The sequence below is a fragment of the Volvox carteri genome, assembly GCF_000143455.1.
Source record: "Volvox carteri f. nagariensis unplaced genomic scaffold VOLCAscaffold_9, whole genome shotgun sequence".
Lineage (NCBI taxonomy): Eukaryota > Viridiplantae > Chlorophyta > Chlorophyceae > Chlamydomonadales > Volvocaceae > Volvox > Volvox carteri.
Window position 1 is genome coordinate 671325 of NW_003307552.1, and position 15994 is coordinate 687318.

The 15994-nt window shown below is 61.1% G+C and overlaps 3 protein-coding genes across 3 annotated transcripts in view; 1 reads left to right on the plus strand and 2 right to left on the minus strand.

The window, feature by feature from the left end:
- VOLCADRAFT_88514 (uncharacterized protein) overlaps positions 1-5604 on the minus strand; it is a gene marked incomplete at both ends in the record, with an annotated part of 7361 nt that extends 1757 nt beyond the window's left edge. Inside the window, 10 exons of the mRNA XM_002948259.1 lie at positions 236-410; positions 459-616; positions 1292-1392; positions 1429-1594; positions 2091-2380; positions 2758-2959; positions 3100-3335; positions 3804-4466; positions 4794-5157; positions 5435-5604. Of these exons, the coding sequence (XP_002948305.1) occupies positions 236-410; positions 459-616; positions 1292-1392; positions 1429-1594; positions 2091-2380; positions 2758-2959; positions 3100-3335; positions 3804-4466; positions 4794-5157; positions 5435-5604 (2525 nt within the window). The remainder of the gene's footprint in view (positions 1-235; positions 411-458; positions 617-1291; positions 1393-1428; positions 1595-2090; positions 2381-2757; positions 2960-3099; positions 3336-3803; positions 4467-4793; positions 5158-5434) is intronic.
- Positions 5605-7994: 2390 nt separating this feature from the next.
- Positions 7995-12409, minus strand: VOLCADRAFT_88515 (uncharacterized protein; the record flags this gene model as incomplete). Its single annotated transcript, XM_002948260.1, has 7 exons — positions 7995-8231; positions 8367-8762; positions 9391-9525; positions 9976-10151; positions 10657-10772; positions 11710-11837; positions 12386-12409. 7 exons carry the CDS (start codon positions 12407-12409, stop codon positions 7995-7997), a joined length of 1212 nt encoding a protein of 403 aa, XP_002948306.1.
- Positions 12410-13148: 739 nt separating this feature from the next.
- On the plus strand, positions 13149-15044 carry VOLCADRAFT_88516 (uncharacterized protein; the record flags this gene model as incomplete). The annotated part of the gene is made up of 5 exons (XM_002948118.1): positions 13149-13166; positions 13551-13664; positions 13824-13946; positions 14405-14449; positions 14895-15044. The coding sequence occupies 5 exons, from the start codon at positions 13149-13151 to the stop codon at positions 15042-15044; spliced, it is 450 nt and encodes a 149-aa protein (XP_002948164.1).
- Positions 15045-15994: the final 950 nt, after the last annotated feature.

Genomic DNA, 15994 nt, shown 5'->3' on the forward strand with positions numbered 1-15994 from the left:
CGGTCGGGGTGAAGGGGCGGAGGGTTTCAGGGTTTTACGAAAACACGGGCAATCCCTGACAGCAACTACCCGAACGTGAACGGCCTCGCGCCCGTGCTGGCCACGTGCTGCATCTCACCATCGCCACGCAGCATTCAGGAGCCAGAGGCCGGCGGGCGGGGTGGCCAGCAGGCGGCTGAGCGAGGGCCCCAACCTACACACATCCGTACACTCAATACACTCAATATACACACACCTGGCACAGTCCCTCAGCGGCAGGGGGCAGTCCAGGCGGCCATGTCGTGACAGCTGCCGTACACATCCTGGGTCCCTCAACACGTGCTCCATAAGGTGTGAGGGGACCTCGCGGATGTCCAGGGGGCAGCTACTGCCGCTCAGGAGCGCCAACTGCCAACCGCCTCTACCTCCAACTGCAGCAGCAGCCGTAGCACGAGGACGAGGGGGAGCGTCAGCAGCACCGGCGTCGTCGTCCTTCAGGTCGTCATCGCCGTCGCTGCCGCCGATAAGCCCATCCGTACAGCGGGTAACAACAGCTGCGGTGGTGGTGTCGCTGTTCGTGCTGTTGGCGTTGCTTTCCGCGGCGGCGGTCGTCATCATTGTGTAGGTGTTGGCGGTGCTGAGGGGCGGGGAGGAGGGCGGCTGTGACGGCGTTTGCGATGGTGGCGGTGGCGGTGATGTTGGTGGCGGTGGCGGTGGCGGTGGAGGCGGTGGCGGTGGAGGCGGTGGCGGTGGCGGTGGAGGCGGTGGCGGTGGCGGTGGAGGCGGTGGCGGTGGCGGTGGCGGTGGCGGTGGAGGCGGCAGGAGGTCCGTTGCAGCGGTGAGCCGGCAGATGGCGGCGGAGGCGATGTGGTGCAGCGCGTGACCCAGCTCGTGGAGCCATGCCTGAGGGGCGGGTTGTGGGTGGGTGGAAGGAATGGAAACGGGATTGTGGCGGATGGATGCGCATGGTGGTGGTTGGGAAGGCGCTCCCACACAAACCCGGACGTGCGGGGCAGGGCGGCTCCAGGGGGTTGGCGGCTCCAGGGGGCGCGAACCCCGGCAGGGACGTGGTGTTGGGGGTTTAGGGGCGTGGCGGGAGTCTAGGGTGGCATGATGGCGTGCCATCATCTTGGCAGGGCGTGGCGGGTTGTAATGGGGGGGTCAATACGATGAGCGTCGGAGGTTTCCTGCAGCCATGACCTGCCGTGCCCTGCCGTGGCGCAAACCCTCTCCACGTCACACCCTTCCCACCCACCCACCCCCACACACCCGCACTCACATGCCTCGTTGGTGTGCGCACCCCAGCACTCACCCACCGCGTCCCCCTGCGCCCCTACTCTCCCTCGCTCCAACCCCTTCGCAGGTCGCCCGGACGCCCACCTTGAGGAAGTACGGACTTTCTGGTCCACCGCACTCGGAGCGCGCATCTGGACGGTAGGGCATTCGTACCAGCACGACCGGCAGCGAGTGTTCACCGCCGGGTTCAGCGCGGGCGTCATGCCGCTCCACGTCCACGCTCGCGTCGGTGCGTGGTGACAGACCCATGGGTCCGTGTCGCAGCAGGGTGGTGAAGGGGTATTCGGACAGGCCCCCGTGGAGGTGCAGGTACAGAAATCTGCATTATTTTAGAGGGCGGGCAGGTGCGGACCGAGACCGGGATCGGGAGAGGAAAGTCGCTACTACTACTGCTACTATTATGTTATCATTATCATTATTATCACATTCATCATCTATACTTACTATTCTTACTCCTGGGGTTTCACAGGCAGTATTACGATCAGAACCAGACTCCGGAAGGTCCGGACCCAGTGCTGGGAACGTACGGATGGTTGGTACGGGACTGCGCGAAGCAGTAGCGCATCATCGATGGGAGGCAGGTCCGTCAGTCAGTCCATCTGTCCGTCAGTCAGTCAGTCAGTCAGCCAGGTAACAATAACGGCAAAAGCAGCAACAGCAACAAGAAAGGGCTGGCAACAGCGGCTGCCGCTCAGCGGCTGCGCTAGAACGCTCCTCAGGTTTGGCGCTCTCTCGCCCTCGGCGGCACACTTCCCGTCCCGTCCCCACCCACCCCGCCCCCCACACAGAGATGCAGCTCTCCAAGGACCCCTCACCCAAGCTGGCGGTTTGTACGACAGCAAACCACAGCGGCCTTCAAGACGACATCACCTCCGCACGCGCCTCCGCCGCCGCCACTGTCGTGGCCCTCGCTGTCCTGCGATGCTTCCATCCCACCGCCCTCCGACAAACCCGATGTGGGTTGCAACCACCGACCTCCATCAGAATCCGGCTCTGGCTCCGGAACCGGATCCCCATGGATCCAGCCCGTCATCTCCCCTGGAGCCAACTGTAAGGGCCCCTCCAGCGCCAATCCAAATAGCTCCCGGCACAGCGCACTGCTGCCCTGCAGGAGTCCATGCACATATATATACATATATACATACATACACACGCTGGTAAAGTTTTGTGAAGTGCTGGCGGCAGCGGCGAACGAAATGTGGAGGCCGCTATGAGGATGAGGAGAGGCGACGTACTGAGCACCTGTCCACTGGGCTACTACACTGAAGGGGTGAGGAGAGGGGGAAGGTCAAGATCTTTGATTCCCCAGTGGTGGGGAGAGCCGCGGCGCTGCTATCACATCGGACGACCCACCCCTCACCGCGTGCACGCAAATACTTAGAGTGCAACACGACACGTTGAATGTGTACGAGTATACGACTGTGTGCACGTGGTTTCCTGCTTGCGCTCGCAGCGAAGTCACTATCAGGCCGATGGCCGCACCTGGAGCAGCCCCGGCGGCGCGAAATAGTCGGCGTATCCGACTGACCAGCCGGTGTCGTACCGGGAGGCAGCCTGGCCCTGTGCAAGGCCCTGCAGGACGAACGGCAAATTCCATGGATCCAGCGGATCCGCGCCCGGTGGTAAACCGCCCCTGGAGCCCCTAGCCGGTCGCCGGGCATCCCGTCGGATTGCGTCAAGCTCGCTGGGAAAGACACAAGAGACAGTTAGTTAGTTAGTTGGCGGTTACGATCAGTCGGTTAATCTGCGCTATGAATGTTCTGCCGGTATTTAAATCAGGTTTGTCCTATCCAAGCATATGACGTATTCGACTTAAGAGTTCACCTGTCACCGTAAGACAGGAGCCCCGCGCCCAGCTCACGTAACATCCGTACGATGGCCGCGTGGCCGCCCAACGCGCTGCCGGCTACGCCCCCCCCCCCGCCTCCGCCGCCGCCAGCGCTGGTCACCGCGCCGCCCCCCTGGAGCACCAGGTCGCCCCAGCAGCGGTACCCCAACGCCGCCGCCAGCCGCCGCCGCAGCTCCGTAAGCTCGTCCATCACCGCCAACATCGCCCTGACCTGGCGGCAGCGAGGGAGCCCGAGCATGTGGAGGGATTTCTACACAGCCCTTTTGGACGTCACAGCTGGGACCCACCATCGCTCTACCAGCACAGTCAGGCCGCGTATTTAAAACTTAAGAATCAGATAAACGAGGGTTGCAGGAGGGGCTCAAACCTGTCCGTTGGCAGCCTCCTCCACCCCACCCCACCCCACCCCACCCCACCCCACCCCACCCCACCCCACCCCACCTCACATCATAGAAGCAAAGGAAGTAAAAGAGCTCTACAGCTTGCAGACGAGTACAGTTAGCGGCCCCACGGGACCCGCCCTCCCAACCCCCTCCCGGTCAGCACCCGGTCGTTTGGAGTCGGGGAACAGACCCGGCGTATCTCACATCTTGCAGCTCCCCCACCCCCCCCACCAGTAGCGGCCACCACCTGACGTCATCTCCAACCCCCCACCCCCACCCCCCCCAACAGAAGGTACCTGTCGCAGCGGCCCCGAGTGGTACACCTGCCAGCGAACACCCTCGTTGGGATGCAGCTGCAGCAGCCGCCCAGCCAGCTCGGGGGTCAGACGGATCACCGGCAACAGAAGTGAACCCCCGCCTCCAACGCCATTACCATCATCACCACCATCACCATCACCATCATCATCTTCTCCGCTGGCATCACTACTGCTGTTGCCGTCTGCAGCACCGTAGCGCGCCACTCCGCGGCGGCCTTGATGGTGGCTGTCTGCTGCTGTGGCCGCCAGATCAATCGCCTCGTCGGTGGCGTCCAGCAGGAGCTCGTCCAAATCCAACGGCGCAGTGCCGTCGAGGAAAGTAAGGACTCGACCGCGGGGAGTGCGCGTCGTCGGGGCATCACTGCCGTCGCCTTCGCTAACGCCGTTCACGCCTTCCGGAGCCGCTGACGTTGAGGGGCTTTCAACGACAGCCCCGCCAGCCTCCCCTTCCTCCTTCCCACCCTGCTGCCACAAACGGCGACGACGCGTCAGCACATCAAGCAATTCCCTGCCGCCGATCCAATCCACAAGGCCGCCGCCGCTGCCACTGGCGGCGGCGGCGGAGGCACTCCCGGAACCGTCGCCGCTGCTCCGCTGCTGCCCCACGTCCTCCTCGCCCGACGGCAACCATGGCTGCAGCAGCTCTAATTGTGCGGGGTGGAGAGCCAGGCAAGGGGCCAGGGATGGCCTGCCCGCCCCTAGGCGCCTTAATGCCGCTGAGCGCTGCGCGATGGCTGACTGCAGACGCCGTATCCGTGCTACCCCTGGATCACCGAAGTGGGCGGCGCCGCCGCTGCCCTCGGCGCTACTGCTGCTGCTACTGCTGCTGCCGCCGCCGCTGCTTCTGCTACCAGTGGCTTCTTTTTCCTCGCCCAAAGGCTCAGGCGGATTAGACGGAGGCGGCTGCCGGCCCCGCTGAGCCGCCCTGAAGAGGGGACGCAGGGCGCTGCACAACTGGAGCCACTGGACCGGGCCCGCAGCCGCCAGGCCCTCATGGCGCCGCAGGTCCTCCACCACCCGCGCCGCGACCGGGTCCGCAACTCCACCGCGGGGTTGCGCCTCGTGCCAGGGGTCGCACCGGTTGTTGTCGCCGCCGTCCCGGGTGCCCGCCATCTGACGAAGCCGACAGTTGTGGCGGTCCAGTACCGCCTCCGGCACCGCCACCGCGACGATCCGCTTCAGGGCCGCGTGAACCGCCTCCAGGTTGTCGTACACCCCAGCGTCTAAGTACAGTGCACCGTATGCTGAGTCCAGGCGCTCCAGCGCTCTTGCGCCGGCGGCGCGCCAGGCGGGTTGCGGGTGAAAATCGGCGCAGTAGCGGGCCGGCCGGTGGCTGTTACGCAGTAGCAGCTCGTGGTCGTGAAGCAGCGCGAGAAGGGGTAAACCTGATTGGCGCATGGCGGGGCCGTAACCTTGGCCTCAAATGGGCCTTACCACTTGAGCATGAGAGGACAGAAGGACCTGTTACATTGAAGCAGCTCCATCTCTTTCCGGCAGACAGGAGGGGGCTATAGGCCCCCTAAGTCTTCTGCCACAAAAGCTTTTTTTTACCCAGAATGTTTCAAATTTCAGATGCACCCACCATCACTCATCATTGCTCACCCACCCACCTGGTCCGCAGGTCTGCATGCACTGCCGTAGCTTCGCGGCGTGGTGCAAAACTGAACCGACCCATGGGTCCAAATCGCTGGGGCGGTGCCAGCCGGGCATACCCTGCGGTCGCAGACAGCACATCGAACAGCACCAGTAGCAACAGTAGCAGCAGTATCATCAGTATCATCATCAGCAGCTGCCGGTCATTGCCGGATCTTGTTGCCCGGGGGCAGAAGGTCCCTTAGGGCATGAAGGGGTTGTACATGAAGGTAAATATCCCTTCGGATGTCCCCTCCGTCGGGGAAACGCAAAGGGGAACCTAAAGGGTACGTAAGGGTCCCAAAGGTACATCGGGCAGATCCCCGAGTAAAAACAGCCGCCTTGCCGAGCGCCTTGGCCCAAGGTGAAACGTAGTAATAGATGAAATCCTTACCAGCAGGCCCGGCCGGGATGAGGTGGTCGTTGGGGACATGCCCACGCCCGCGCCCTGCCCGCTGCTGCTGTTGTCTGATGAGCCCCCGCCCGGCTGGGGCGGGGCCCTGGGCGGTGGCTGTGACAATTCCGATAAAGGGAGGGAAACAACCCTAGATCTGTAATTGGAAAATGTGGCACTGTCGCCATGGCTGTTGCCGCGGCGTTCTCTATCGAAGCCGATGTCGACAGGCCCACCGCTGGACTGGACGCTCAACGACACATGAGCTACACCAGTAGCTGAAGCAAAGGCTCCTTGCCGCAAAGAAATGCAACTTAATTTCAACGTGTTGCGCGAGTGGGCTTTGCCGCCAAGCTGAGACCATGGGCCGAGCCAAACTGGAACATGCTTGCAGTGCCTCCGGCGCACAGCATGCACGCCACTAATTGCATTATGAACATCATGTAAATTGCAGTTAATCAGTGCGGACATGAGTGAAGGGAACAAGGTCGACTCTTCGCAATCGCCAGTCCCTGACTAAAGCCCTGCAAATGCAACTCGCAAATATGATTGCTGTACGCATAAAGACAGCGGCATTGGGCCAACAAATACCACACAAGCTACTGTGACATATATATCCTGTGTCGCCCCGTAGATGAACATAGACTGCAGCTTATTCCAGGTCTATGTCGTACGGTCTAGTTGACCCTGCCAACGACCCGGACCAGACGTTCTGACTCCGAAAATGCCAGCTTCCGTCTCACTGGACAGCTAGCTAGTTTCATCTTTTTCTATTTTTTGCTCATCGAGCTGATGTTAAGACACAGCCGGATAGGCTATGCTCGGGTGATTTGGTAGACCGTAAGCTTGGAGAGGCGGCATGGCGCTGACCGCCTCAGCTGCAGATCACCAAACGGGCCAGTTCGCAGCCGAAGCACAGAGTAACATCCTGTAGGGCAAGCAAAGACTCAAGAAGCGTTCGCCGCGACGGCTGTAGCAGTTGAGGTAGTGGTTAGTTACACCATCAGGGGGATGCGTCACGTAGATTGCGTAAGCCTCGAGAATGACTAACAGTACCTATTGCTTGTGAAGCATTTCAAGCAGAGCAGTTCCTGCCGTACCATCGTACAATTATCAGTCGCACCCATCCTCGGGAAATATCGTTTTCCCCGGTTACATCAGTCAGGACAGACGTTTAAATGCCAAAAGCTAATCTGCTAATCTGTACGATCGTGTAATCTTCTGCGCCTCCGTGTTGCGCAATATTTATTTTCACATCCAACACCGAGAGAGCTTTACGCGACGACGAGTGGTTGTGATACCCAGCAATGCGCAATACGACCATCACCACATTAAGCACCATCACCACCACCACCATCATCATCATCATCATCATCATCATCGTCATCATCAGGATTAGACGTTCACTAGGATTATGTGGTGTTTTTCATATTACGTAATAAATACGCATTTGTCCTACCTGCACAACGGCTGCAGTACATTGCGACGTAAAATTGAGCCGACATTTGCTCCCACCAACCGAAACCAATGGCTCGAGCCGCAACATGCCGTACATGCCGTACGTACGCGCCCTCGTGCCACCCTCCCGGGGCCCGCAACTGGGGGCATATTCAGCACACAGCCGCCAAACAGAAACCCACATTCCCAATTACTGGTGTTGTGGCCCCTCCCCAGGTACACATACAACACGACTACACTCATACAAGGTAAGTACAACCGCATAAAACCCACATGCAACTGTTGCTGCCCCACTGCACGAACACCAGCACGTTCTACCCCCTACCCCCCGGTTGTGTCACTCGCGGCCGCGGCCCACCGCACCCCCCTTCCCCCTCCCGGCACTCTCTCTCCACCACTCGCAACCCCCCCCCCCCGCGCCCCTCCGCCCGCACCCGCCCCTCCCCCCAGCCCACACAGTCGCGGCCGCCAACCGCAGCGTAAGCCGTCAGACATACAACCCCCCCCCAAACCCCCCATCCCCCCTCCGCCCTGCAGGAGCTGCACCTCATAACCCCCCTTCCCTCGCCTGGGGCCCTTCCCAACATAGATACGTATTATATTCTTCATGCACACATCCTCGCCACCACCACCGCCGATGGCGCCACAACCCGTCACTCTCTCCTCTCCCCTCAGCTAGCGGCGGCTTACACGGTCGCTGCCGGCGGCAGCTGCGGTGGCGGGATAGGTGTGAGCAGCGCGTACTCGTCCTGCACCCAGCTCTCCACGTCTCTCAGAAAGGACCCGAACGCCACGGCCTCCAGCACCGACCGCCTCTGGGTGGCAACAGCCATCGTAACGGTCTCCACCATGTCCAGCTCCACGGCCTTGGCCATACGCTCAATAGCCTCCTGCATGGAGCTGGCGTTGTCACCAACGACTTCCTGCGGGCGGGGAGGGCGGAGAGTGTGTGTGTGTGTGTGTCTGTGTGTTTATGAGTCTGTCATTAGGGGCTGAGCGAGGACACCTCGTTTGCAGCCCCTGATCTGCAACACAGCACCCGCCGCCTGCACCCGTACCTGCATCTGCGTGGTGAGCTTCTTAATGTCCCCCAGCAGCGCCGACGTCTGCCGCTCCACCAGCGCCGCACCCTCCACGCTGACCACCCTCGCCGTCTCCACCATGGTAGCCTGGTCGAACGACTCCACGTACCGCCGCAGGGCGCTCTTGCCCCGACCGCCGCCACCCTCGGCCCCGGGACCCCGCCGAGACCCGACAGGCCCCCGGCCCGAGGTCGATGCGGCGCCGCCGCTGCTTCGGTTGGCTGAGCCGTATGCCCCGGCAGTGGACGCTGCTGACGACGTGGTTGTGTCCTCGTCTACCGAGCTGCCGATGGAGGAGGGAGCTGGGGAGTCCAGATCCACGGTGGTGGCGTCCGCGAAGTCGGGATTGTCCGACGTCTCCACGTCGCCAGCCTGTCGGAGTGTGGGGAGGCGAAAGAGGAAGAGGGCAGGACGCGGACGTATAACCCGGCGGATTGGCTGCCACAGTACAGACTCCAGTTAGGGGTTGGCTCAGGGTGTTGAAGCTGCTGCCGGACATGCAAAACAGTACCGGTGCCACGCAGCCCTATGTAACAAATGTAACAACGCAGCTGCAGCAGCAGCAGCAGCAGCAGCAGCAGCAGCAGCAGCAGCATGCTACGGGCACCTGGGCCCCTCTCCCTTTCCCTCTCCCGCGCCCACGCGCCCATACACACACACAGCACACGTACACCTTCAGGCCCCCAACTCTTCCCCCTCCCGAATAGGCGGTATCGCCTACCCGACCCCAACCCACTACGCCGCTCCCACAGCCCCCGGTCCCGCAGTCCCACAGCGGTTATCCAGAGGTAAACCCGACCCGACCCGACCCGACCCACCCTGGCCCTCCCATCCGCGGCACCAAGAGAGTGCGTGTGTGCTTGTGTGTGTGTGTGTGTGTGTATTGGGGTCAATAGGGGGAGCCAACGGAGGTGTGGCGTTGTCACCCCGCCGCAAAATCCACTTGGACGCTCTCCACCCCGTTGGCCCGCCCCTCCCCTTCCCGGCCGCACCCACCCACCGCCGCAAAGAGTCTCTCCAGGCGAGCCACCGCGTCCTCCTTACTGAGCGGCAGTGTCCCCAGCGCCTTCTCCAGCCGGAAACGCTGATCCACTCGCCGCAGGAAGTAGCCGAACATCACGCTGGCGGCGTACACCTGGCGTGGGGAGGAGGGGGAGCCGCGGAGGGGGCCACCGCCGCGGAGGGCGGGTTGGGTGGATGGGACATCAGGAGCTGGGCACATCCGTATGTACAAAGGAAGACAGCGGAACCTTCGACGGCACTCGGAGAGCCCCGGGAGGGGGAGGGGGGATTGAAAGGTTAGGGGGCGGCGGAGGCCGGCGGTCCAGGTACGCCCTCCGCAACGCAACATGGGGGTACCCCACCCCACCAGGGCACGGTGGTAAGGGAGAGAGGGGGGGTTAGGGGCCGCCGCCAGCTGGCGGGGCCGAGTGTTACACGCCCGACATGGCTAACAAGCACGACCTGAGGGGCCGATCAAAAGGAAAATTCTAACGTGCGCTGAATCAGTCTGCACCTACGGGCACAGTGACCTCCCCTCCCCCTCCCCCTCCCCTCCCGAACGCGAGGGCCGTGGGGCAGCCACTCCGCCACCTGCCTGCGCCATTTGGAACTTGCTCATCTTCACGTAGGCGTTGCTGTACGCGGTGGCCGCAGTCCCCATGACCGAGAGCAGGTGCTCCCTGACCAGCTCCAGAGCCTCCTTGCTGTGGATGCCCTCAGTCAGGGCCTTGAGGTTGGTGGACGGGGGGTCCACGAACCCTGCGGGAAGATAGTGGTTCGGAAAGGTTGAGCTGTGGTGGGGGCGACGCCGGTCATACGAAGCAGAACGCAGAGGATCACCTACCCGAATGCGGTTGATGGGAACAACCGTTAATCGAGTGAAGCAGAAACCCCCGGACAGCGCGGACTCACGCACGCATCAGCTTGCCCGCTTATTTTCGTCACCTCCCTCTTCGTCATTGCCATCACTTTCCTCTTCAGCACGCTCCCTCTTCTCGCCCGCCCACCCACACCTCCTCAGGGCGGCGCCTACGCACCCCATCCCATCCCACGCCACACCATCCCACTCGCCCCCAACCCACCGACATCTCTCCCAGGTGGTCGAGGGCCTTTTGGCCCCTGCCTGGCAGATCCCCTCCTCACCCACACCTCCCTCCCTCGTTGCGCCCTCCGTAGCCCCTCGCGACCCTCCTGCCCCCCTACCCGTCCCGCCCTCCTGCCCCCCTACCCGTCCCGCCCTCCTGCCCGCCCCCCAGCTACCCACCATCCATACGCGGCAGCATGTCCACCCCCAGCAACAGGAACTTCTCCAATATGGACACGTACATCAGGTCCTCCAAGGTCGCCCGGACCTCAACTTCGCGAACCTCCTCCATGCGCCTGGGGGTAAAGCACGGCGAGCAGCAGCAGTAGCGGCAGTAGCAGCGGCAAGGGGAAGGAGGGGGAGTGTAGCGGGTGGAGGCGATGAGACGATAACACCGAGACAACGAACTGCGTGTTGATTGTGTTGTGTACAGTGCCGTCGCTCTGAACTGTGGTGGTTTGCGGTACCGCACGACCAGAGCCCGCCCACTGCCGCCATCATAGCTCATGACGCGCCAGCTCGGGGGCCCCGGGGGGAGGCGCGGAACCACCCTAGGCGCGGGGTGCAGACCGCCGGTCAATTGCCGCGGAGTCCCCAGCACGGGAAGGAAGAGGGAAAAGCCCCCCAGGCTGTCCACAAAAAATTTCCATAGCGGACGGCTAGCCAGAAGGCGGCCACCATACGGCTCTACTGTGGGGCCCAGGTGAGCACAGGAACACCTGCGGCCCCGCTACGGTGACTGCCTGTCCTGCTGCCGACTTGTAAGTGGTACGTGTGGTGGGATACGGCTAAAAAGGGGCGGGCATGGTCCGGGGGTGCCTTGAGAGGCAGATGATGGAGGGGGCCCTTCCACCGGGCGTCGGTCCCAGTACGGTAGGAGCCCATAACTATGCCAGCCACAACAGCGGCCAGGCAGCGGACCCTCCCGTGCGGCGTCCACCTCCCCACCACGAGGGACGAGTGCCTGGAGGGATGCTGGCCCATGGAGAAGCCGTCAGGGTACATTCCCCCCATGCGCTGCTGGTTTGACAGCCCCACCCGCACCCTGCGGCTCAGTGGAACCCCCACCCTCGCCCTGATAGTTTATCTGCCTCTGATGCGGCCACTCGAGTACATGATGTCGCTGTAGAGCCTACTAGGTACGCCTTTCCTAACCCAGCCCCTGGCCCACTGACACACACACACACACACACACACACACACACACAAAGATACACACAGACATACACACACCTGTAAAGCGCTAGCTCTGTCCCATCCGAACTGGCGAGCAGCTGCTCCTCTTTCTCCTGCCGGCGCAGCTTCTCCTCGCGCAGTTTGGTCAGTTGCGTATCTACGGCGGTCTTGAAGAGGTGGGGCTCCTGCGGGCGGCGAGTAGCAGGTGGACTGGACGGGTGGGAGGAGACAGAGACCGGCAACCCGGGAGGGGGCGGGGTGCCGGCGAGGGAGCGCTATCGGCTATCGGGAGCCGCGAATGGCGAATGATACGATACAGCGGCGGCAGCGCAGGATAATCTCTTCGTGAACGAGGGCCCGAACCGTAATAACCCGTTCGGGGAAGAGCGGGGTGATAGGAAGTTGGAGATCATTCAGATACCCGCAATCGTCCTGATGTTTACAGTTCTTTTAATGCCCGCAACCTCATGGCTCTTTGCCAGAGAAGAGCCGACAGCCCCTGGCGCTGATGAAGGCCGGCTACCGCTACCTGCGAGCCTGATACACACAGCATACGGCATAGTGCTGTCGCTCTCTCAGAGAACGGGAATCGCACCACGGATATTGGGCATAAGGGTAGCCCCTTACACATTCCATGCCCGATGGGCCCCAGCTGCCCGTGGCCGGAAACTTCGCGTCCTAGACACGCTGTGCACTGGGCCGGCAACCATCCGCAGCACTGGGTCGTACTCACCATCCGCAAGTAATACTGGAGCATTTCACCATATGGCGTTTTCGGCTGTGCTGGCGCCTGCGTGAGCTCGCCAGGACATTTGTGCAAGGAGTTGGACAGACGCACAGACGAACAGAGAGGTCTGCAAAGATAGAATCCTACCAGTCCAAACTCAGAGGATTCCGCCCGCACTTTGATCCTCCGTAGAAAGGTAGGCCGGACTTTCGGCGCCGGCCCCGTTAGGTGCCAACGACGACCAGCACCAGCAGCATGGTACCGTGTAGAAGGTAGCATTATTTAGTAAGGTGATATTTTACTGTCTACTATGGTGTTATCTGCCAATAAGAAATGCACGTGAACAGTTGGTAGAGGCGAAGGAGAAAGATTGGCTAGCAGTCAGCTTGTATAAGATGAGGAATTAGAAACCCTCTTGGTTAAGGTAATATCTGCCTAACTGCTGTGACCTCACATCACCTTCTGGAAGGTCCAACTGTAATGTAGTACATTGTTCTTGTGAGTGGCTCAGCGTGCAGATTGCGATTAACGCAGTCAAGTAAGCCTTGCATGGGGTTCATTTAATGTATCAATGTTTTTGTCTATATCTGTCAGCGAAAAGTATTGAAATCCGCGTCCTATTTCCGATACCGGGACTCACCGAGCAACAGAAAGTAGCAAAGTAACCATGGCGTCCGTGAGCAAAAGGCCAAAGTTAGGCAAGTTGTCGCAAAATAAGTTACAGGCTTTTGCAGATGAATCGAGCGAAGAAGAGGCAGACACGATAGCTATGGCAGCCGATTTGAAGGTTAGAGCACAGAAGCTTCGCACCGATGGTCTCACGCCTTAGTTCTGTGGCAAAGTGACCGACACTCATGTACCATTGAATGGTGACAACAGTAATAGGACCCGGGAGGGGTCCCGCGCTTTGCTGTGTTTAACAAGTGCGTGGCGTAGGGGTGGGAGGAAGTTTATGGGAATAGAACACACTGCCCGTATTTTGACGGGTTCCACTTGAAGGCCTGCCCCCTCCCTCAGTGTATAGTTTATACCTCTCGTAGGCAACAGGTCAGTAGTCATGCACCCGGAATCACCCATGGTAGGCTCACCGCTGCACCGGCAAAGCATCTCCCAACCCCCGATGGGCGCCTATCCTCGTTTGACCACCCTGCACGCCCCTGGCCCTCGTCAGGAGCGCGGCCAGGAGCACGCGGCTGCCGGTCGCTTCACTGAGGCGAGGGCCCTGCTGGGACAGGCCGTGAGGTTGGCTCCCGGGCGAGCAGACCTCCACGAGCTGCATGCGCAGGTGGGGCCAGGGTCGCTACCGGGGCAGTGCAATGGCGGCCCCGGGGACGGGGGAGTTACCGCATGCTCACTGGGGCTTACGCACTCCTCAGCAGTTTCGGACCTCTTGGAGACTGGCGGCAGTTCACTTCCCACTTCCTCGCACATGTTTCCCCCCTAGGTGTTGTTGGAGCTAGGGTACACCTGGGAGGCGCTGCGGGCGGCCTCAAGAGCTGTGGAGCTGCAGCCGCAGTGGGCGGAGGCGCACGTGGCACTGGCCAGGGCTCAACGCAATTTCGGGGAGGTGAGGTATGCGGGGCTGGCCGCGTGCGGTGCGTTGCACGGTGTTGGGCGAGTTACCACGTGTACCCCACCCTACCCCACCCTACCCCACCCTACCCCACCCTACCCCACCCTACCCCACCCTACCATTCCCTACCATACCCTACCCCACCCTACCCCACCCCACCCCACCCCACCCCACCCCACCCCACCCCACCCCACCCCACCCCACCCCACCCCACCCCACCGCGCCGCTCCGGACACGTCAGTGCAGTGTCGCTCGGTGCGCTCCCACAGCTCTGGGATGGACGTCTTGTTGTTTATTGCGAGCCCCGTGGATGGTGCCATACCGGCCGAGTGACCCAACATGTTGGAAAGAAGTGCGCGTGATGCACTAAGTTTCCAAGTGCCGCCGGTGATGGCCAATACTACCCCCCGGGGCCTTATGTCGCATGTGTCTGGGTCCCATCCTCCTCGCAGCCGGCACTGGCGGAAGCCTCGTACGAGCGTTCCCTGGAGTACCAGGTGCGCTGCGGAGGCGCTGCGGGTCCCTAGACTGAGGGCGGGGGCCAAGGCGATCCCTACATGGGCCACGTGGCCATGGCTGGCTGCGCCATACAAATCGGCAGGAGGGGGACATAGGGTGGTGGTGGCTGGTGGAGAAGTAGCCCATGCGCTGTTTGTTAGTTTGCAATGCCTGGAACGTATCGGGGTCACCCTCTTGTGCCAAAGGTTCTGCATCCGTACGGCTTGCGGAGCCTGGTGCAGTGAGTGAATGGGTAGGGCTTGGGCGGCCTGCATGCCTATCGCCTTGCACGTGCGTGGTCCTAGCCTTCCCTGGCGTCGGCGTCATGAATACCTCCGATACCTGGGGGGTCATGCAGAATGAGTAGCCATGCAATCAACCGCCAAGCCGAGCAACGGGATATGTCCTGTCCCTATGCCGCCCACTGCAATCCCTGACATCCAGGCTGAGGATGTGGACCTCGTGAAGGCGGAGCTGCAAGAGACTCGGTTGCTGGCAGCCAAGCAACTCTCCCTGGGCGCAAATGTACGGGCTGTTGTAGAAGATAAGGGCAACAAGGACGGTGGCACCCGGGATGGCGACAAGGTGTCGTGATTCATTTCATGGGTGCATCTATCCTGCGGACAATCCATGTAAAGCCAGTTTCGATAGCAGCAGCGTAAAGCGGGTGGCAGGAGGCGGTCCGCTGGACCAGCCCTATTCAGTTTGTCACCTAAGATGATCGTTCAGTTGCTAGATATCTTCCAGCGTTGCGTCATGCGCCGCTAAGGTGGGGATAAGGGTAGCTACGAATGCAAGAAAGGATGTTACCGTCTTGGGATGGTAGGGTGAGCGGTGACGTGATTTAAAGTGCACCAGGGACCTGGTAGCAAGGTGCATCGCAACAGCAGTAAAGTATCAAGTCGTCTGACACACTTGCAAGGAGCAGGACGGCAGAAGTAAAGTCACAGGCTGTCTGAGAAGACAGCTATGTGCATACATGCGTAGATCTGTTGTCTTTATCGCGGGAGCGAGGTAGGGAATCGAACTCTGGGGAACTACAGCAGGGCTACAGCCAAGGCGCCCTTCCTAGTGCGGTCATGTTTGTTGTGTTTGGCCGCGGGGGAACCACGTGCAGGATGAGCAATACAAAAGCAGTATGTGAAGAAGTCAGCGGCTGGCGAGCTTCGGTTTCCTTGCAGATTAGATCAAGGAACGTGCTTCAATGCTTCAGGAGCTGAACGAATGCTGGAATAGCTGGGCCCGTAAGTGGATAGTACGGCTCCTTGCAGATCGGTAACAGCTCTGTTCCTCTTGGCCTAAGACAGTAGATATTGCAAGTAGAGTCAGCTTCATCATCCCAGTTGTTAAGGAGCGGTCCCACCCCTTTCAATTGGTATCGAGACGTGTCCAAAAGGTCATCCGCTCGGCTGGCCGAAGCGCAGCGGGATTTCGACGGACGGTCGAGCAGGCGGAGCGGGGCGGTCCGGCTCGCAACGAAGGTGCTCATGGCGAGGTTAATCACGGCCTGCAGCTTGACGCTGGCGCCGTCGTGCTGAAGCCGC